This window comes from Saccopteryx leptura, chromosome 5 (genome assembly GCF_036850995.1).
Source record: "Saccopteryx leptura isolate mSacLep1 chromosome 5, mSacLep1_pri_phased_curated, whole genome shotgun sequence".
Taxonomy (NCBI): Eukaryota; Metazoa; Chordata; class Mammalia; order Chiroptera; family Emballonuridae; genus Saccopteryx; species Saccopteryx leptura.
Window position 1 is genome coordinate 203,327,388 of NC_089507.1, and position 21,998 is coordinate 203,349,385.

The window sequence follows — 21,998 nt, forward strand, 5'->3', positions numbered from 1 at the left end:
GGCCTCAGTTTCCTCGTTTCTCGCACCAGCTCCTAGGAAGCGCCAGCTCCAAGGACGGTGATGAGCATTAACTTGCGGTGGGTGACGGAAGGTGAACCCTTCAAGCTGTGCGCAGCACGCAGAAGCGCTCAGGAGAAGGCAGAGGCGATCGTTTAGGGGTTCGTCCATCGTTGGCCTCCACAGCCGACCCGCCAGCAGGTTTAGTGGCTTCACCACCCACTCAGTCCACCGAGACAGGACCCCCAACTTCTCTGACCCTCTGTGTCCCCTTTCGTAAACGGGAGATGAATATACACAGGAAGAAGAATGGTGGCGACTGAGTGATAGAACAGGGACACGTCCCAGGCGCACACGTTCAGGCAGCCCCCGGCCAACTGGCCGTACCTACGTGACTGTTCCTTATCTAGTTCTTCATCAGTTTCCTTTCTTTGAACCAAAGTCTATTGCAAAAGAGCGTTCGGTAGTCGCGCCTTAACCGTGATAAGTGTCACCTGCCACCTACCCAAGGTAACCGGAGAGGAAGTGCAGGCCCAGTGAATTAGAGCTGGGCACTGCGCCTGCGGGAGGCTCGGAACTTGAGCCTCGCTCCTTCTTTTAAAGGGAGAGTGAGCAAAGCCCAGTCAGGTGTCAAAGGAGGATTGACATCGGACCGAGGCTTTGGCCTTGAGGTGGACGTGCTCAGAGCCAGAACGGGAGGGGGACTCTCGGAGTTTGTGGCTCGGGGTCATTTAATGCTGTGCCTCCTGAGGTCTCCCCATGTGGCCACTCCACACGTGGAGAAATGCTGGCCTCACGTTCAGCAGAGACCCTGACACCTGTGCCCACTCCCGCCCCATGGAGTGTTTCATGCCGGGCTGCAGACGGAGCACGGGGCCAGGGGCGCTCACTCCTGGCCAGGGCGGGCCGGGGGGCCGGCCCAGTGCCCTCCAGCCCAGCGCCCTCCGGCACGGGGCCAGGGGCGCTCACTCCTGGCCAGGGCGGGCCGGGGGACCGGCCCAGTGCCCTCCAGCCCAGCGCCCTCCGGCACGGGGCCAGGGGCGCTCACTCCTGGCCAGGGCGGGCCGGGGGACCAGCCCAGCACCCTCCGGCCTGACCCCTGCTGTGTTTGCCCGCCAGCACCCCGAGCTACAACTACGCGCCCAACCCCGACAAGCACTGGATCATGCGCTACACGGGGCCCATGAAGCCCATCCACATGGAGTTTACCAACATGCTCCAGCGGAAGCGCCTGCAGACCCTCATGTCCGTGGACGACTCCATGGAGACGGTAGGCCGCCGGCCCCGCCTGCCTCCCCCCCACCCCCGCACGCCTGCCCTCTGCTGACATCCCCCTCCCTTCACCCCTTCCCGGGTGTCATCAGCCCGAGAAGAACGGGACCGGAGCAGGATGAAAGGCTTTGAGCAACCCCTGCCTCCGTGAAACTTAGGTGCTGGCCCTGCTCTGTTCAGTGTGGTAGCCGCGTGTCGCGAGTTGCACTTTTTTTTTTAACAGCTTTCTTGAGATACACCCTACAATTCACCCAGTTAAAGTGTGCGGTTCAGTGCTTTTAATATATTTGCAGACTTGTCCGGTCAGCACCACAGTCAGCTTTAGGACATTCTCATTTCCCCAGAAAGAAACCCCGCAGCCCTTAGCTGCCCCCCCCCCCCTGGGACCCCCGTACCCTTCACCCTTAGGAGCCACCAGTCTCCTCTGTGTCTCTGTGGACTTGCCGCTTCCGGACGTGCCACAGGAGGGGAATCCCGCCAATACGCGGTCTTCTGTGACTGGCTCCTTTCACTCAGCCCAGTGTTTTCAAGGTCCCCCCACACGGTGGCGCACATGGGAACATCATTCGTTTAGACTGCTGAGTAATATTCCACTGTGGGGATTGTATATTGTATACTTGACCGATGGCTATTAAAATTAATTGGAATATAGGACAGTTTAAAGTCCAGTTCCTCATTCACACTAAGTAGCCACACGTGGCTGGTGGCTGCCGTATCGGACAGGACAGAAATTAACGTTGCCGGCAGCACAGAAAGCTCTGTGGGACAGCACTGTGGTAGGTCACAGACACCTGCCACAGGCTGCAGTCCAACATCATTCATTCGTTTGTTTGTTCATCTATTGAGTGACAAAAGTCCGTGCTCCGAGGGGGCTGACACTCTAATGCAGGGGCGCAGACATCCCACAAATAAGTAGGAGAGACAGAAGGTGAGGGGTGCGGTGAGGAAAAGGGGACAGACAGTGGCAGGCCGTGGGGAGGCGACTGCTATATATGACACAGCCCCCGGGGCCCCGCTGAGAGGCGACCGCCGGCTAAGTGAGGTCCTGAGGGGGGTGAGGGGGAGGCACAGGTCTGCAACCTCGGGTCCCACCAGCCTCGGAGAGCGGGCGGGGCGCACAGAGCCCTCATGTCTCGCCCGCGCCCCAGATTTACAACATGCTGGTGGAGACGGGCGAGCTGGACAACACCTACCTCGTGTACACCGCCGACCACGGCTACCACATCGGCCAGTTCGGCCTGGTGAAGGGGAAGTCCATGCCGTACGAGTTCGACATCAGGGTCCCGTTCTACGTGCGGGGCCCCAACGTGGAGGCTGGCTCGCTGTGAGTGTCCCCCTATCCCACGCTGCTCCAAATTCCCAGGGGGGGCCTCGGGGCCCTGCTGGCCCCCAGACGGGCAAGAAGCAGGTAGTTCAGTCGTGCAGGCCCGAGCCACTCCCGGGGTGGCTCCTGTCCTGGCAGGGGAACCTCGGTGCCAAGGGAAACAGTGCCCGTGTCGCTCGGATTCTGACGCGTCGCACGCACCTCTGTGGGGGACGGAGAGGCCAGGAGCCGTTAACACCTGTGAAAACAATGTTCGTGGTGGGCAGTGTGCCAGGGAACCGGGGAGCCGGCCTGGTGTCACCACCAGCGGGTGTGGGAGGGCCGCCTTGGTTTCTGTCTGGCTGGGCGCCCCTGGGGGCTGGTGGCTGGCGGGTGAGATCTGCTGAGCCAGCTCCCCTGCCACCCTTTCCTCGAGGACCACGTGGCCCTCAGCCAGGCTCCTCCGTGGTTAACCTGTCAGGTGGCACGGCTAGCAGCAGTAAGTGTCGTGTCTTGGGCAGGGAGAGAGAGGCAGGAGGCCGGTCATCGTGGCAGCAGCTTCCCTGGATCTGCTGGGACACGAGGGACACCAGCTTGACTGGTTTTTTAAAATGTAGATACGTCGCTATTAAGCCGCTTATTTGGTCTGACTTCCATCCGAGCCCCGAGCCCAGGCTGGATACCCACAGGCACTGTCGAGGCCGCAGAATTCCTCCCCGAAAGGGTGCAGGCCATGCCCCAGGGGGGTCTAGAATGGTCCTGCCACCTTGGACACCTGGGGACAGTCTCCAGAGGCAGGCACAGCTCCATCCCCTTCCTCCGCCGACCTCATCAAATCGCTCCCTGTGATCGTAGCTATGGTTATGTAGCGGTCATTTTTCAGGCCCAGCTCTAAGTACCTTCCATCCGTGCAGGTACTCATTTAAGCATCACAACAACCCTGTGGAGTCGATGCTGTTGTTATCCCTTCCATACGGAAGGAAACGGAGGCCCAGAGAGGGAAGTTGCCTGAGGTCACATGTCAGGGAGGAGCTGGGCTTTGAAGCCAGGATTCTCTGCTCCTGCCAGCCTGGCAGCCGCCCATACCGCCTCTCAGCAGCCTTGATCCACTCCTATGAATAGAAAGAGTGTGACCCATTAAGGACTCTGGAAGCACTGGCATTATGGGTTTGGTCAGCCTCAGAGTCTGTGAGCTGGTGCACAGGACCCCAAATCACAACCTCATACGGACAAAACAACGAGAATGCTCATTTCAGACTTGGGGCTGATGGCACACAGAATCACAGAATATCTGTCAGCCAGGACTCCTTAGGCTGCAAGCAGAAATGACCATCATACTGGACAAGACTTAAAAAGATAAAATGGCCTGACCAGGTGGTGGCGCAGTGGGTAGAGCGTCAAACTGGGATGCAGAGGTCACAGGTTCGAGACCCCGAGGTCGCCAGCTTGAGTGCGGGCTCATCTGGTTTGAATAACAAAGCTCACCAGCTTGGACCCAAGGTCGCTGGCTCGAGCAAGGGGTTGCTCGGTCTGCTGAGGGCCCGCGGTTAGGGCGCATGTGAGAAAGCAATCAGTGAACAACTAAGGTCTCGCTACGAAAAGCTGATGATTGATGCTTCTCATCTCTCTCTGTTCCTGTCTGTCCCTGTCTATCCCTCTCTCTGACTCTCTCTCTGTCCCTGAAAAAAAAAAAAAAAAAAGATAAAATGAAGGCAGTAGTTAAAGTAACTGGAAAGTCCAAGGCTAGTCGGGCTTCAGGCACAGCTGGATCCAGCAGTCACACAGTGACCCCAGGAAGCTCTTGTTTCCCATCTCTCAGCCCTGCCTCCTCTGAAACTGGCTTCAGCCTCAGCCAGGCTTTTCTCTTGTGGTGGCAGAGAGAGTCCCTTTCAGCCATCTGGCTTAGGAAACCAAACAGCGGTTTAAACAGACGCCTGGGGCTGGCTGTCACTGGCCTGTCTTGGCTTGTGTGCCCCACTCCCTCGCTCACGGGGTTGTGCAAGTACAAGCAGAGGACTTGAACTCACGCAGCCTGCCCCCACCAAGTGTCCTTGCGGATTCGTGGCCGCTTGCTCCTTCAGTAAGAGATGAGGGAGACATGGCTAGCAACACAGTCAGATGTCCTGTAATGTCACTATGGATGTCACTATGGAGTGACATCCCGCCGCCTTTACATTAGTCTATTGGTTTGGCCCACCCTCAAGGGGGCTGGGTCACACAAAGGCATGAACACGGGGGGCAGGGGGTGGGGGGGAGGATCACAGGGCCATGCAAAGAACTGGGGGGAGTGAGGGAGACAGTGTGTGCTGTGTCCGGAGGAGGAACATGCAGCAACCAGGGCGGAGACCCTGAGGCCAGAGCGCGCCTGGCCCGGGAGGGACAGCAGTGAGCCCAGACACTCAGGGAGGGGCCCAGGGGGAGTCCTGGGGCTTGGGGGAGCTCTTACAGGTGGGCGTCCTTTGTCCAGAGAGTGGGGAGCAAGGAGGGCGTTCCTGGCTGAAGAAACGGCCATGTAGAGGCCAGGTGTGGCCTCTGAGTCACAGCCCCACAGCCCCGTGGTGTGGGGACCGAGGTAAGAGGGAGGGACAGGGTTCAGGAGCATTGGGACACAGAGGAGCCCTGAGGGCTGAGGTATAGGGAGTGACATGGTCCCAGCTTCCTACTTCAGGGCCTCAGTCCCCGGCCACCTCCATCCGTCCAGCCGCACCTCGCCTGAGCGAGGGGGGCTGGGTACCGCTGCGCAGGTGGCCGAGTCTGGTCTCCTTGCCTCCCCCAGGAACCCCCACATCGTCCTCAATATTGACCTGGCCCCCACCATCCTGGACATTGCGGGTCTGGACATCCCCTCGGACATGGATGGGAAGTCCATCCTGAAGCTGCTGGACACGGACCGGCCCATGAATCGGTGAGGATGGGAAGAGCGCAGGGCTCCACCCCCCGCCCTGCAGGACCTTGGGACCAAACTGGGTGGGTCTGAGGGATGGCGGCTCCGAAAGTCAGGAGTGGTCCCTCATCCCGACCACCTCTCGCTGTGGGAGAGAAGGGTGTCCCCTCTAAGATTCCAGCCTCCCAACTGGACTATGGCCAGGGTGACCAGCTGCCGGTCCTAATCTGAGTAAAACTCGAAATAATGGCAACAGGAATTCACATTCATGATGCACTTCCTGTTGCCAGGCCGTGTCCCGAGTTCTTTGCAGGGGACTTTATCATTTTGATCCTCGTGATAACCTAGCGAGGTGGCCGTTATTATGATCCCCTGTGCCAATTTGGAAACAATCCCAGAGAGGTCAAGTTGACTCAGGCAAGCCTGGCTTCGACTCCAGGGTTCAGACTCCAGACTAGAGGCTGCACTCCCCATTGCCTTGCTCTGTGCAGTTAATGCCAGATGGCGTGATGGGAACATATTCCTAGATATCCTGGAGGCAGGAAAGGGAACAGGGATGGTGAGCAAAACAGAGGCAGGCAGGAAGGTGAGTTGAGTTTGGCTGAGACAGGAAAGCGGAGCGATGTAGCCGCTGGTGCGGCAGTAGCGACATCTAGTGGCCAACACTGTAACTGCCTGCTGGGTTCACAGCCCCAGAGAGCTGAGGATTGCAACCTGGGCTCACACCTCCCGCAAGCTCCAAAGGTCCAGCCCTGATGGGCAGTGTCCGTCCACATCTGACTGTCCTACAGGGGGGCCACCTCTGTCGAGCTGCCTCCCTCTGACTATGAGGCTTTATAAGCTGTAAGGGTGTAAACTGGGCAGGTTTGGGGAGCGGGGCACTGGTTTGGGAGCCAGGAGCCAGGTGGAAGCTGCCTCTCTCGGCTTGAGCCCATGTCTGGGCCATGTCATCGTGAAATGCAAACTTAAAATACACAATCCAACTGTAAAGGGTCAAACAAGGAAATCCTCCCAAAACACACTGTACTTCACCCGAAGTCAGGGCGGCCTCTCCGTCTGGCACTCCTGGGAGGCACAGGCACACACACGTGACTGCGTGTGCCTCTGACCCGGGTCCCCTCCACCCACGTGCCTCCGGACCGAGTCTCTGGCAAGGAGCAGCTCCGCCAGGTTGGAGGGTGTGGGCATCGAAACCTCTCCCGTGCCCAGCTCGCCCTGTCTTCCCCTGGGACCCCAGGGTCTGAACCAGTCGTGAACCTAGGCTGGCTCTGGGCATCGTCCCTGCTTCTGGGAAAATGGGGGGTGCGGGTGACACCCCCACATTGATGAGAAGGCGGAGGTGTGCTTTTTCCCCAGGTTTCACTTGAAAAAGAAGATGAGGGTGTGGCGGGATTCCTTCCTGGTGGAGAGAGGGTGAGTGCTGGGGCCCCAGGAGCCACCAGGGCCATTGAGCCGAGAGTACCCAGGTGCCCCCACAACCGCCCCACCCCAGGAAGCTCCTGGCAGCCCGTGGGATGGAAGGCCTTACTCTCGGGGGAAGGAGGGAGAATATTGTCATCATAGTCCGTCCCAGCAGTGACTGGGCACTCGTGGCCATGGCCCCTAGACACGGAGGCCTGCTCACTCACTGTTCCTGTGGTTGGCGCAGAATCTACATCTGGAGGCCACATGTTTCCTGCTGCCTGTAGAGTGTCTTAAGTGCTTTTTCATTTATTGCCAACTCATGCAATTTGGGAGGCTTCCTATAAAAATCCCCATTTCTTTAGTCTCTTAACGAAATCAGAAGACATGGCCAGGCTGGACCTGCATCGGTGGCACCATGCTAGGCTGAGCGGGAGCCGCCCTGCAGGCAGGCCACACGCTCCCCTCTGAGCTGGGAGGCCAGCCCTGTGTCCCGCTCTCTGCCCCACAGCAAACTGCTCCACAAGAGGGACAGTGACAAGATGGATGCCCGGGAGAACTTCCTGCCCAAGTACCAGCGCGTGAAAGACCTGTGCCAGAGAGCCGAATACCAGACGGCGTGTGAGCAGCTGGGCCAGGTGAGGGGCGTGGCCGCAGCCCTGGGGCTGGGCACACGTGCCTCTCCCAGCGGTGGCCCAGGGGCCGCTCAGCCGGCAGAGCCCACGAGGCCTGCTGATGTGTGACACCCAGGATGGTGCTGGGTGACACCGGTGATGCCCAGAAAGCCCGCTCCTCCTCAGCTCGCGTTCAGTCCTGGTCACGTGGGAGGAAAGGTCTCCCGTGGGGATGTGTCTGCGGTTCCGCACCCCTCCGCACAGCGGTTATGAAGGGAAACGGCCGCACTTGCTCTGTAGCCGCCTCCATAGTTTCCTTTTCGTGGCAGACCCTCCATGGGCGCGAGAAACAGGAGACTGCCTTTTGAAATAAACACATTTAGGTTTTAGAAAAAGGGATCGATTTCCAAAGGAGTATTAAGGAAACAGTAATCCGAATAGTATATATTTAGAGACAGCAAAACCCGACTGCTGTTTGGGAGAGTCTGACCTAGGCTTTTCTGAGGTCTGGGAGGCCAGGTGGGCTCTGGAGAGGGTGGAGGGTAGGCAGGGCCTTGTGAGGAGGACCCAGGCAGGAGGCTGGGGGGTGGGGTGGGGGGTACAGGGGAGGCTGGCCTGGCCCAAAGGCGGCGGGAGGCGGGAGGCACAGCTCCGCGATGCCTGTGGGCCGGGGCTCCGTGCTCATGCGCAGTGGCTCGGGCGTGGAGATGCCTGCCCGTCTAAAAGAAGCAAAACAAGAGCTTTCCCCTTTTTTTGTTTCATTTCTCGTTAATAAACCCTGCCGAGGCCAAGGTGCGAGTCTCACAGGCTGCCTTCCGGCGGCTGGGGCTCACGGCTGGATGACGAAGGAGCAGGACCCCCTCCAGGCTGCGCACCCTTCCCAGCGTTTGTCTGTAACCCCGCCCCTCCCCACGTCGGGGAGGACGCCTTGTCAGGGAAGCAGCCAGTCAGCGCACCTGTGTGGCCGGACACCGGTCCGGTGACAGCCTTGAGTGCCGTCCACAGGAAGTGCTGCCCTCCTGCCGCTGACGTTCTGGAAAGAGCTCAGCCTCGGGTTTATGCCAAGAGCTCTGATTTCGGTTCTGAGCTACAACAAATAGCCAATAAGGCCAGGGATAAGGCCAAGGGGCCTTTGTTCTCCTGGGATTGTCAAATCCTGTGCCCCAGGTTAAGGGTCAGGCCTTGGGGGGGTGGGATCTACATATTCAGAATATCAGCTGTCCACCCACTGGGGGAACATCCTGGCTGGGCTGGCCCAGCCGCCCCCTAAGTGCTGTCACCTCGGCCAGCTCATGCTGGGCTTTCCAGGAGCGCCCTCCCTCCGTATGAGTCGTCCTCTCCACCCGGTGCTTCCCACAGCTCACGCTCAGCCAGAGTCATGCAGTGTCCCCCTCGGTACCATTCCTGTGCTGCTCCCACAGTCCAACGAGTCTGTGCGTCACTGAGCCAATAGCATCAGGAACCTAACTGCTGTGAGCCCGTGTCCCTGTGAGGGCAGGGAGTGGGAAGTCTCGGAGCAGCTGGGGGCAGCGGGGGAAGTGCCTGGGCCGCTGGTCGAGCCAGCGCCTGAGGCCCCCGCTGTGTCTTGCAGAAGTGGCAGTGTGTGGAGGACGCCACGGGGGCGCTGAAGCTGCACAAGTGTAAGGGGCCGGTGCGGCCCAGCGGCAGAGCCCTGTCCAACCTGGTGCCCAAGTACTACGGGCAGGGCAGCGAGGCCTGCACCTGTGACAGCGGCGGGGATGACCAGCTCGGCCTCTCCGGACGCCGGAAAAAGTTCTTTAAGAAAAGTGAGTGTGGTGACCTGCACGGTTCTGGACAGGGCGGGAGGGACTGCGCCTGGGTAGCTCCATTTGTTCAGTCAAATAATTCCACGGGCACTTGCAAGGGCCAGGAGCTGGGGACACAGCGAAGCCCCCAGGGACCCTCCCGGTCCAGTGGGGCAGGACAGGCATAGAGGGGAGCTAATGCAATAGCAGAGTGGGGATCGCAGTGTAAACAGAGGGAGGGGGCGGTGGGGACCCACTAGGGCCATCACGTCGCGTTGCCGGCCCTCACTCTGAGATGAGAAGCCACCAGAGGGTTCGAGCAGAGGAGCCAAGGTCAGATTTGTGTTTTCAAGTGACCCCCCCCCCCGCCCAGGGGTATGTCAGTGGGCTAGAAGGCCCGTAAGAGACTGGCCGCGAGCCCTGGGAGGGCCCACGGTGACTGGGACTCGAGACAGTTACGTCATAGGGAGAAGGGGTTGGGCCATCAGGACAGGCTGATATGGTCCCTCCTCGTTGTTCGTGGAACCCGTGTGTGCCAGGTCGCTGGCTCCCTACAATTTACTTGTAAGGCCCCAGTCACCCCTGGAGATGCTTCCACGGTCATTCACGGGCACATGCAGGGTCGCCGCCCTCTTGCACGTTCCCAGCTGAGGCTGAACAAGGAGACGCCTTCCCTTGTTTCAGCCTCCTGCTCTACGCAGGTGTCCTCTTCGTGTCTGTTGGGGGTCATGCTTTTCCCGGTGACCCACTGTTCGAAACAGCCCCCAGCACAGTGCTGAAGTGCTGGGTCACGTCCCTGGGCACAGGGCGGCCGTGACACGCCTTGCGGAGAGAGTGCGTGGTCTCCGGGGAAGCTTGTGCAGGCGTGCGCTATAGCTCTGTGGCCATGACTTCAATGTTCATGACTCAACACTATATATTCCATAAGGTGTCCTTAAACAGAAACACCCAGAAAACAAGGTTATGTGACTGACCCAGGCTCACAGAAACCTAACCCACATTTCCCCTGGAAGCAGTGCTTTAACTACTCGCCAACGCCGTGTTCCCGGTGACTTCATAGAACATAGTTATGCAAATAACAACAGACTATATTTTGGAGTGGGGAAAGGCTCCCCAACCCAGCTGAAGGAGCTGCCTGGGCCTTCACACAAGGGACAGGCAGAAGGCCAGCGAGCAGAGCAGAGGGCATATGTTCTCTAGATGTGGCTGGAAGACTCAGCCGGCACCCTGGGCGAGTCACAGCCCTCTTCCGAGTTCAGCTTCCCAGGGGGAGAATGATCTCTGCCTAAGGGCTCAGACAAGACGGTGCCTGTGCTTGGAGCGTGCCCAGCACGCTGCTGGGTGCAAGAACGCGGTCTCGGTGAGACTGGGTCAGCTGGCCGGAAGTGTTCAGGCCAAAGCTGTCCCATGCTGCCCATTGTTCTGGCCCCCAACCCAAGGACAGCCAAAGCCCAGCGATTTTAGTTCTGGTTGTTTTAAATCGTAGTAAAATATACATAACATAGTATACTGCTCACAAATAATTAGGGGATATTTCGAAATGAATATGAAGCAATAAATTATCACCTAATTTTTGTGAGCAGAATATTTAGCATCTTAAACATTTTTAAGTGTAGTGTTCAGTGGCCTTAGGTACATCCACACTGTTGTGCAGTCATCACCATCCATCTCCAGAACTTGCATCTTGCAAAACTGAAACTCTATGCCCACTGAACACTAACTCCCCATCCGTCCCGCAGCCCCTGGAAGCCACCATCCTGCTTTCTGTCTGTGACTGACCCCCTGGTCCGTGGTGCTCTGGGAGAGACCACATCGCTTACAGAGCACATGCGTCTCTCTCTAATGACCAGGTTCCTGCCTCCACCAGCACCTCCCAGTGGATCGGGCCCATTCCGTTTCCTCACAAGCTGAGTAGTAACTACTAAGCTCACCTCTTTTTAGCAAAGAAAATGATTGGTTTTTAGATTGAATTACACAGCTAACATCTCCTTGCTTCAACACACGGCACAGAGGACAATCTTTAACTAATATAAGAACTTGTGACTCAAGCTTTTTTTCTTTTCCTATTAATGCTTAGAAGAAAGAAAAAATTAACCTAAGTAGCCGAGACTCAGCTCAACCCCAGGCCCTCATCCGAGGACGGTGTCACATCAAAGCCCTGCCTTACTTATGCGCTCCTCACAACCACCTAGGAGCAAAGCAGCTCAGTCATGACAGACGGGAAAGACAGGGTCACACAGCCAATGTGAGGACTTCAGCCCCGTCCCCCGGCCCAACGTGCTTCCTCGTGCAGGTGCCGGCCAGCAAGATGCTCTCTGCCCTTCCTTTCTGAGCAGTCAGCCTAGAGCAGGCGTTCTAAACTGGGGGCGATCTTGCCCCTTAAGGGACACTTGGCCATGTGGAGACATTCCTGGCTGTCGTGATTGGGTGGGAATGGGGGTGCTCCCCCCATCTGGTGGATAGAAGCTGTGGGCGCTGCTAAATGTCCTGCAGTGCACAGGTCAGTCTCCCACAACAGAGGTGTATCCAGCCCCTAAATGTCACTGGTTTCGAGGTTGAGCAGCCCTGGTTGGGAGCAGCCGAGCCTGGCAGGCCAGGCAGAGCCAGCCGAATTAGAAGGACGCGACCAGGACTCTGGGGATGGGTGCGGGGAGCTGGCGTTTATTCATTATTCTAACAAGTCTGCGAGCTCTGCATGTGCCAGACACTGAGGTGACAGAATCCCACGAGAGAGACACTGACCGGGCCTCGTGGACGAGACGAGGCCTAACCTCGTTGATAAGATGGGAACGTCACTTCCCTCGGTGCGAAATGCGTGGAGGAAGTAAACTGATGGTGTGACCAGGCGGAGAGGGTGGCAGCTCTCAAATGTGTGTTCAGTTGACATTTAAGAGCCAAACGTGGAAAAGGAATGGGCCACGTGACCAGCCAGAGAGTGAGAGTTCCACGTCGGGGGGAAGAGAAGTGCAAAGGCCCTGTGGGTCCCAGCCCCAGAGAGCAGGCCACACCACACGGGGCTTTTCCACCCTGGACAGTGGTGACCTTGGGCAACGGTGTCACAGCTGCGGAGTAACCGTAGACCAGCGGCTCCATGCCGGTACCAGGTGCTGAAAAATGTACCAGTTCTGTTGCATGTCACCCTCCAGAGAGCCTTGGAAAGTAGATCCAGCGTGAGGTCACAGCCCGTGGCCGGTGGTGGTCACACCCTGGCTCTGGGCCGCCAGGTTCCAGAGCCTGAGTAAGCTCCTGGCCACCAGGTTATGAAGGCCCTCTCTCAGGGAGTCTGAGAAATGGAAGATGGCAACATCTGTCCAAAAGAGGGGGCAGCCAAGGCCAGGTCCTGGAGCCCTGGGCCACCAGGGAGTGGGAGTCCCTCCCTCCCTCCCTCTCTCCCCTCCCTTCCTCCCTTCCTTCCTTCCTTCCTTCCCTGGGCACCACCACTGCCAGCCTCCAGCCAGTCCTCGAGCTTTGGGCGCCACCTGGTGGTTTCACAGAACCAAACAGAAACGTGGCCGAAACTGGCTCCAGGCCCTTCTTTTAAAAAGATGACCATTTGGGGAAGCAGGGTTATATATGCAGGGGCCAGGCCTGGAGTGAAGTGCTCAGAGTTTTAAAAGAGAGGAGTGGTTGGGGCTGTGAGCAGGCACATCTGTTTTCTCTTCAGAAGCTGGAAATTTGCACTCGTGTGACCACCCACGCCCTTTTTTCTTATTAGCAATTTGGTCAAATTTGTCTTTTAACATCTGGACAACGCAAGAAATCTGAGCTCTGGCCTGAGCCTGCATGCCCTCAGCTTTCAGCAGCTTAGAGCTCAGCCCCCTCTCCCTGCCCACCTGGCAGAGAGCAGCTTCCAGATCTCAGCTGGGGACTAAGACAGAGAAGCAGTGTCTTCCCCAAGTTGTCCCTTTTCTCTCCAGAAGAATGTGCTGCCTGGCTTTCCCCCACCCCAATTCAAACTAGTGAGTTTTGTGTTTTACTGTAGTATAACTGACAGATATTAGTTTTAGGTATGTAACAATTTTATATTTGTATATATTGCAAAACGATCACCACGGTAACGGGTGCATATACCTATTCAGGTCAGCGGTTTCATTTTCTTCAAATAAATATTGAGTAGTGAGTATGGAACTGCTGGATCACATGGTCGTTCTATTTTTAATATTTTGAGGAACCCCCATACTGTTTTCCATAGTGGCTGTAACAGTTTACATTCCCACCAATAGTGCAGGAGGGCTCCCTTTTCACACACACCCCAAACACTTTATTTGCCTATTTGGTAACAGCCGTTCTGACAGGTGTTAAGGTGGGATCTCCTTGTGGTTTTGATTGGCATCTCCCTGCTCATCAGTGATGGTGAGCACATTTTCACATACCTGTTTGGCCATCTGTATGTCTTTGGGAAAATGTCTGTTCAGATCCTCTGCCCATTTTTTAATAAGGTTGTGTTTTTGCTGTTGATTAGAAGTCTTTATATATTTTTGGATATTAACCCCTTATCCAGTCATTTTTACCATAAATGGTTGTTAAATTTTGTCAAATGCTTTTTCTGCCTCTACTGCAATCATATGATTTTTCTTCCCCATTTTGTTAATGTGATGTATCACATTTGGTTTGCTGATAGCAAACTATCCATGCTTCACTGGAATAAATCCCACTTAATCATGGTACGTGATTCTTTTAAATGTATTGTCGAATTCAGTTTGCTAAGGTTCTGCTGAGGATTCTTGCTTGCTTGGTTCACTAGGGTAACCGGCCTGTACCTTGTTCTTGTGCTGTCCTTGGGCTGTGGCATTCGAGCAGTGTTGGCCTCATGAAATGTGTCTGTAGTGTTCCCTCCTCATCTACTTTATGGACAAGTTTGTTCTTATTAGTTCTTTGGTTTGTTGGGAGGTTTCTCAATACTGATTCAGTCTCCTTCGTGTTTTTATGCCTACTCTACTCTTTGAAATTGTGGTGAAGTTTACAGAACATAAAACGGGCCATTTTTACAATGCTGAAGTATATTCAGAAACACGTAATACGTTCAGAATGTAATGCTACCACCGCCTCTAGTTCTACAACATCCCCGTTGCCCCTGAAGGAAACCCCATCACCTTCTACCCCGCCCCATGGCAGCTAAGAAATTGCTTTCTGTTTTGATGTCTTTACCTGATCTTGACAGTTCATGTAGATCGTACAGTGTGTGATCTTTTGTACCTGGGTCCTTTCACACCATGTGGCCTTTCTGACATTGCCTGCATGGTAGCATGTATTATTGCTTCATCCCTCTATGGCCAAATATTCCATTGTATAAACGTACCAGTTTGTTCATCCAGTCATAGCTCTTTCTTGAAAGCAGCTTAAGCCAATTCTTTCTTAACTCTCCAACTTCAGTTTCCCCGGTTAAGTCACCTCGAGGGCCTTTCCACTGGGGTCCAGGGCCGGCTTCTGAGGGGTAGGTTCCACGAGCCCACACGTCTCAGGTAACACTGCACCTCTTGACTGGGAGTGTGGCTCTACCTAGATCAAGAGTCTGCTGCCCAGGGAGCCCGGTCAGCTTTCCAGGCCCTCCTGACCTTGCCACCCCCCTGATGCCCACAGAGTACAAGGCCAGCTATGCCCGTAACCGCTCTATCCGCTCAGTGGCCATTGAGGTGGACGGCGAGGTGCACCACATAAGTCTGGATGAGGCAACCCAGCCCCACAACCTTACCAAGCGGCACTGGCCAGGGGCCCCTGAGGACCAAGATGACAAGGACGGTGGGGACTTCAGTGGCACGGGAGGCCTTCCGGACTCTTCAGCCCCCAACCCCATTAAAGTCACGCATCGGTGAGAGTCCAGGCAGACGTTGGGGGTAAAAGGCAGTGGCTGGGCCCTCCTCACCTGCTCCGGGCCCCATGTGATCCCTTCTCTTGAACAGGTGCTACATCCTAGAGAATGACACGGTCCAGTGTGACCTGGACCTATACAAGTCCCTGCAGGCCTGGAAAGACCACAAGCTGCACATCGACCATGAGGTGACGGCAGTCTGGGCACGGAGCATTTCTCACCACCACAAGCTTGGCAGGGCCACCAGCCATGTGGGAGGGAAGTGAGGCCAGGCCCAGGAGCGAGCCCCCACAGACCCTCAGCCCAGGGACGGGAGCATCATCCTAGCATTAGACAGCTTCCCTGCAGCCAGCTGCAGGACGCTGCAGTCACATCACACCCCTCTCTGATTTACAAGTCACCCCAGACCCCATTTAGTCCTTTCAACAAGCCCAGGGACGGGGGGACTTAGTCCTCAGTGAGTACAGCTGGCTCCTGGGCAGGACAGGACAGAGGACGTGACTTGTACTTTCTTTGCTGGAGTTTGGCTGCTTCAGATAGAGCCAAGGAACCCCCAACAGCCCCAAATGTGGGCAGTGGCCCCACCAGGCCACCTCCCTCACCCAGCCCCCAGTCTCACTGCCTGCTCTCCTCTCCCACTCAGATAGAAACTCTGCAGAACAAAATTAAGAACTTGAGGGAAGTCCGCGGTCACCTGAAGAAAAAGCGGCCAGAGGAATGTGACTGCCACAAAATCAGGTGAGGGGGAAGCACGGGGACCCCAGGAAGGCCCCTGGTGGAGCAGGACCACTCCTGGGGACACAGCCTTCCCTCCATGACTCTTCATTATTTTTACACCCTTGTCTGTCCCCTCAGGGCAAAATATAAATTTTTTTAAAAAATCAGTAATTCCTGGGCCTGGCCTCACTTCCCTCCCACATGGCTGGTGGCCCTGCCAAGAAAAAAAATCAGTAATTCACAGCCCACTGTCAGCCACTGGACAGTCACCACCCCCAGGGAGCCAGCAGGATGCCCAGATTGCACTGCTGGCCGGCAGGCTGTTGATAGGGGCTCTGGCTCCCAGAAGGGAGAGGGACCTGCTGAGTGCCCTTTCGGGAACAGCCCATGTGGCCCCAGGTCACGTTACCAGCTCAGGGAGCGCCCAACCCAAGGTCCGAACATGAGAGCAGCACTGTCCAGTATGGTGACCGCCAACCCCACATGAGTAAGTAAAATGTGGCAGTGTAACAAGGAACTGAATTTATGGTTTTATTTCATTTTAATAGCTACGTGCGGCTGCTATACCAAATAGCCCCACTGCTGCCTTCCCAGAAAGAGACTGCAAACATGAGCCCCCCCAGTGTGATGCTGAGGCCCAGCCTTCGGCCCTGGCTAACGCACACCTACCCCACGCCCTTCAGGCTGGCCCGAGCCTTCGGTAGGGGCTCCCAGCTCACATGTGCAGGAAGGAGACAGGCAGGGAGGGGTCCCAGGAGGGCTGCCCTGTAAGTCTCTTAACACCTGGGGTTTGGGGGGTCTGTTCCAGTTACCACACCCAGCACAAAGGCCGCCTCAAGCACAAAGGCTCCGGTCTGCATTCTTTCAGGTAAGAGTGGCTCAAGGTCCAGGGGCGAGATGCGGAGGCTGCCCTTAAGCTAAAACAAACAAGGAAGAGTCCTGGCCTTTTCCAGGGGGGGTCTGGCTCCCAGATCAACACTGAGCCGGTCTCTAGGCGCCCCCCTGTGGCTGCAGGCATTACTGCAGCCCCCGCCACACGGTGTGAACAGGAGTCCTAGCTGCCTCCTGGTTCTCCCCACTTGTGGCCCTGGACCTGCGGTGGGAATCGGACCAAGGCTCTTCCCTTGGGGATCCCTCTAGTGCTCTGCCCACAGCTCTCCGACAGGAAGAGCAGAGGTTCTGGGACGCTGATCCCTAGGAGGCTCCGAGGTTGGGGCTGAGAGTGGTCCTGTGTGCCCATAGGAAGGGGCTGCAGGAGAAGGACAAGGTGTGGCTGTTGCGGGAGCAGAAGCACAAGAAGAAGCTCCGCAAGCTACTCAAACGGCTGCAGAACAATGACACGTGCAGCATGCCCGGCCTCACGTGCTTCACCCACGACAACCAGCACTGGCAGACTGCGCCTCTCTGGACACGTGAGCGAGCCCAGGGCAGGCTGGGCAGGCTGGGCAGGCAGGGCTTCTCCAGGGCCTCACCTTGCCCCCGCCTGTGAGTGCTTCCTTGCCAGAGCCTGCGGGTCTTTCGGGAGCAGCTTTCCTGACGACCTCAAGGGGTCAGCAAGTGCTCCCAACAGAGACACGGGACCTTCCCGACAGGAATTCCTGCCGGCACGGGGGCTCCTCCTGCAGGTTCTCAGGGCGTGCTCTCTTCCCTTGGCAGTGGGGCCCTTCTGTGCCTGCACCAGCGCCAACAACAACACGTACTGGTGCATGAGGACTATCAATGAGACCCACAACTTCCTCTTCTGTGAATTTGCAACCGGCTTTCTGGAGTACTTTGATCTCAACACAGACCCCTACCAGGTACAAACAACCCACACATGGGTCCACAGGTACTGCCAGTTAGGGCCCCTGATAAAGTGATACGTTTCCCAAGTCCCACTACATCCCTAGGGCAGAAGTTGTGAAGCCTTTGGGAACTTGGGGCTCCCTCTTCCTGCGCCTGCAGTCTAGACCAGTGTTTCTCAACCACCAGTCTGCAGACCAGCACGGCCTTCTGACGGACCGGCAGTTGAAAACCGCTGGCCCAGCCCTTGTCCAGTCTCGTCCCTGGCCAGGTTAAAGCCAGCCATGTGGGAACCTGTGAGGACACAGACTGTAGGGGCCCTTAGGGCCAGGCCAAACCCTGAGCACGTAGGTCCCTGCAGGGACGGTAGCTAACCCTCACGTGGCACTCGCTGCATGCCAGGCCTTCCTAAGTGCTCCCACATATTAAGTCATCTGCACACATGCATGGTGATTAAAGGGGCCCAGGACCTGTAAGACAAGGAGCCCTGGAGTCTGGTGAGACAAACGAGCCTATCCTGTCTTGAACAGCTTCTCAGCAGTGTGGCCGTGGCACTATGCAGTGTTTCAGGAACAGTTTTTTACCTGAAATCTAATTTTTAAATACCAGCACCTCTAGGGGCTGCAGCCTTTCTCCTTAGGTAGGTCGTGCCTGTATTTCACACAAGGGCATGGCAGAGCACATAGGTGACTCAGTCACTAGTCATTCCAGATGAGGCAGGGGCCCGGGTCACTGCCCCCCCCCCACCACCACCACCACCAAGCGGCTGCTTTGCAGGCAGGAGGAACTGGGGGACTCTGAAGGCTGCTGGAGACCAGGGCTTCCCTCCCGGCACGGCTAGCCCCCTGACCAGGGGCCCCGGGCGTGCAGTGTTATGTACACAGGTGGTTTTCATTCTCGGGAGTTTTGGCCCTCATGAAGAGGGAGACTGGCAGGGCTAGAGCCTAGAGGTGGTGCTAACTATTCCAGACGCTAGGGGCAGAGGGCACATTGCCACAGCACATGCTCCTCCCGACCGGCCTGACGGCAGTCTCCTGGGTGGTGGTAGAGGACTGGGGGGCGGGGGTGTCTCCTGCACTCACCTTGTTGATAACCCACCATTTTCCCAACCAGCTAATGAATGCAGTGAACACACTGGACAGGGATGTCCTCAACCAGCTCCACGTGCAGCTCATGGAGCTGAGGAGCTGCAAGGGTTACAAGCAGTGTAACCCCCGGACACGAAACATGGACCTGGGTGAGTGGGCGCCCCGGCATGGGGCCAGTCACCCGGCAGGGCTACCACAGGAAGGAATTTAGGTCGCGTCTGGTTCGAAAAGCGAACCCAGAATCACAAGGAGCTGATTCTCACTGGTGGCTAAAATATCACGTTCCTAACATCTACCAGGTGCTGCTTTTACGACGCAAAGCGCCGTCACTTATTAATCACTGTGACAACCCCGAGGCGCACCTGCTTGTCCTCCTCCTAGGGAGAGCAGTGACCGGGCTGGCCGACTCCAGAGCCCACACTTGTGATCACACTGCCCTATCCTCTAGGAAACTTGCCAAGAGCAAGACAGGCTCTCCCCGCCACCAGCTTTCTCAGGGCCCCTGGCTCTGTCTTCTGTAGCACAAGTGTTCATGCCCATATCTGCCTCCCACCATGACCAAGGTCAGTGTTGAAGGAATGCATCAGGGTCCTAAAACTGGTGAGGTGACACCAGCATGTAGACCGTCTACAAGGCTGCTTTAAGGAAAGCTCACCTTCTAATTCAGGCCACTCGGTCTGCCTCGGGAACACTGCCAACATCATGGGCTTGGGACACAGTGCCTCAGGTGTTCAAAAAAAAAAAGGCAAGGCAGTTCACAAAGTTTTGTCACTGCTTGTTCCGTGTTGATTCTAAGTTTCTATTTTGTTCATCTCTCTTGTCTAGGACTTAAAGATGGAGGGAGCTATGAGCAGTACAGGTACTCGGTTTTGTCTGTAGAGCCCGAGCGCGGTCCCGTACGTAGGCCCACCCTTTAGTCTGCCCTCTGTGAGGCTGCACGGGTCTGCCTGAGACCCTGCCCTTTCTCTGGTCTGCCGGGCCTGGATTACCCACCGGTTTTAGTTGTCACTTAAGAAACCGTCTCTGCGTTGTTCTTTGGGGGTAACTTTTTCTTTCTTGGTGATGGTTAACACTCATTCTCCTTTTCACACCTGAAAACTTAGGCAGTTTCAGCGTCGAAAGTGGCCAGAAATGAAGAGACCTTCTTCCAAATCACTGTGAGTTGAGGAACCAGTTTACAGAGGCCTGGCCCCGGCTCGCGTCGCTGTGCCAAGGCTGTTCTGTGTGCATGTCCTGTGTGTACTCTCAGCTGTCCTGTACGCGAGGGGAAACAGTAATGCAGGTCTTTCCTGTAAAGTAACAGACTCGAGTACATTCCCTGTTTAGTACCCTGTCTCTGTACGGAACCACCTGTGCCTGGTAAACTCAAGGCACTCCACAGAGGTTAGAAGCACTTCAACATTCTAACTGCCAGACGCCTTGAAGGCTGCGGCTGCAGAAGTGTTGCCTGGTCCATGACATCAGTGGGGCAGCCTCATTCAATGTCCGTGCTGCAAAATCCAGAGCTGGCAGGGGGCTAAGAGACTGTGGCAACCTAGAAAGGTCACCTCTAGTCTAAAGAGAAGGGCACAAATGCATTGTGAATCCTCTAATTCAATCAGAAAAATCCAAAAATTCACGTGTGATAATTTTTTTCTAACACTGACAACTAATGTGACATTGTCACCTTGCAGACAGACAAACCCCTTGGGGAGCGGCCACTGCAGCCTCTAGCCTAAGCCATTTCTTCCTGTAGAGCACAGAGACCTGTGCAGCTTTAACTGGACCATAATACTGGGCCAACTGAGCATGTGCCTGGTGCTCCCGAGTTCAGGCGTGTGATTTTTACCTGTCACATTCTCCCTGGCCACTACTCTCCCCCATCTTTAAATGCCACCTGAAGAGCTAGATGATTAGGTGGTAGCCAGCCCATCCTGAAGGACCTAGAACTGTTCCTTCTCGGCAGCCACTCCTTGAAGCCGAGCTTAGCGGGCTGCCGGGCTGCTGAAGCAGTCCCCGCGCAGCACGACAGCCCGACCCTGACACGAGTCTGCTTTGTCCTGCAGGGGCCAGCTGTGGGAAGGCTGGGAAGGGTAAGCGCCCGAGACGGACCTCCCAGAACAGAGGCCCCTGACTGCACAGCCGGTGCGGCCCCTGGACGATTTCAAGCCGACCTGCGCTGTCCCCAGGAGGGCCAGGACACAGAACGTGCTGTCAGTCAGTGAGGCAGAGAGACCGCGGGAGGAGTGATGCTTCAGGAAGCCCGTTTCCGCCCTGCTTTTGCTTTGGATTATACCTCACCAGCTGCACAAAATGCATTTTCATATCAAAAGGTCACCACTAACCCCCTCTCCGAGTTCACAAGGGAAAAAGAACAGGATCTTTTTTTTTTTTTGGAAATTTCCCCCAAGGCTGAAAAGTCACTGGAATTGTCTTTAAACCATAGGGGAAGAACAACCCTGTTTTGAATCCTCTCCTCTTCTGGTTTGTCGCGAGGACAGAGACCTCTAGCAGACACTGGCATGGTGCACGGTTTGACAATGAGTCGGAAGCACAAAAGAAGTGACACTTGTCTAGCACTCTAACTCCGGCCCCTCTGAAGAACCTGCTTCACTGTACATATGTGACTATTTCCATGTAACCAGCATGGGGACTTGTAGGGGAATCTGATGAGAAAACCCAATTCTCAAGCGTGGTGGGGTCAATAAACGCTGTGGCCAGTGTGAGAGCAAAGCCCGTGCCAGTGTGGACGTGTGTTCCTGACCAGTCCTTACCTGTCCAACAACTCATGTTTTTTAAAGTACAGAAATGAAGTTGATGTACAGCCTGAGTTTTAATGAAACTGTATTTGTAAAGAAATTTTGTAGCCTATTGTCATACAATGTTCAAACCCCCACCAAATGACCAGCAGTTGGTATGAGGTAACCTTTGACATTTTGTAAAAGGCCATTCTTGGGAATTTTTGCTGTGTTTTCGTTTTTGTTTTTAAAAAAATCACTACCAGTCAGCACCTTTTTCCAAGAAAACACCTTAGACTTAGATGGGGTCTTTTTAAAGGGAGAATTAATGACTAAAATTTACTATGTATTTCAGGGACTGAGGTAAGTGTCACAGTACACCAGCTTTAGAACCTTGCTTTTAAAATACATCAATCAAATGTAAAGCCAGTCCCTGACCCTTCTCTACATCCCAGGCAGTCTAACGGGGGTAGCGGCAACTGTCACAGGCTGGACCGGGGGACAGAGGAGGGACCTCAGCGCATGCTCATCGAGGCAGCGCCCGAGCACTCACCTTTCTAACAGTTCCGGGCTTTTCAGGATTTCATCTGAGCGCGTGTTTGCAGAGCATACTTTCCAGTTCTGCTGATTCTATTGCTACAGGTGATA

General features: G+C 55.8%; 1 protein-coding gene across 5 annotated transcripts in view; it reads left to right on the top strand.

Moving 5' to 3' along the window:
* Window positions 1-21,576, top strand: part of SULF2 (sulfatase 2) — a 106,844-nt gene extending 85,268 nt beyond the window's left edge. For 3 of the 5 annotated variants that reach the window (XM_066387603.1, XM_066387602.1, XM_066387601.1), the window contains exons 6-21: window positions 1,117-1,267; window positions 2,418-2,593; window positions 5,349-5,477; window positions 6,813-6,869; window positions 7,369-7,495; window positions 9,063-9,258; window positions 14,818-15,046; window positions 15,138-15,234; window positions 15,690-15,784; window positions 16,572-16,631; window positions 17,006-17,175; window positions 17,420-17,562; window positions 18,659-18,782; window positions 19,459-19,492; window positions 19,737-19,790; window positions 20,679-21,576. In XM_066387603.1, the coding sequence (XP_066243700.1) occupies window positions 1,117-1,267; window positions 2,418-2,593; window positions 5,349-5,477; window positions 6,813-6,869; window positions 7,369-7,495; window positions 9,063-9,258; window positions 14,818-15,046; window positions 15,138-15,234; window positions 15,690-15,784; window positions 16,572-16,631; window positions 17,006-17,175; window positions 17,420-17,562; window positions 18,659-18,782; window positions 19,459-19,492; window positions 19,737-19,790; window positions 20,679-20,709 (1,873 nt within the window). In that variant the 3' untranslated portion in view covers window positions 20,710-21,576. The remainder of the gene's footprint in view (window positions 1-1,116; window positions 1,268-2,417; window positions 2,594-5,348; window positions 5,478-6,812; window positions 6,870-7,368; window positions 7,496-9,062; window positions 9,259-14,817; window positions 15,047-15,137; window positions 15,235-15,689; window positions 15,785-16,571; window positions 16,632-17,005; window positions 17,176-17,419; window positions 17,563-18,658; window positions 18,783-19,458; window positions 19,493-19,736; window positions 19,791-20,678) is intronic. The other 2 variants (XR_010751761.1, XM_066387604.1) reach the window with 2 other exon arrangements.
* Window positions 21,577-21,998: the final 422 nt, after the last annotated feature.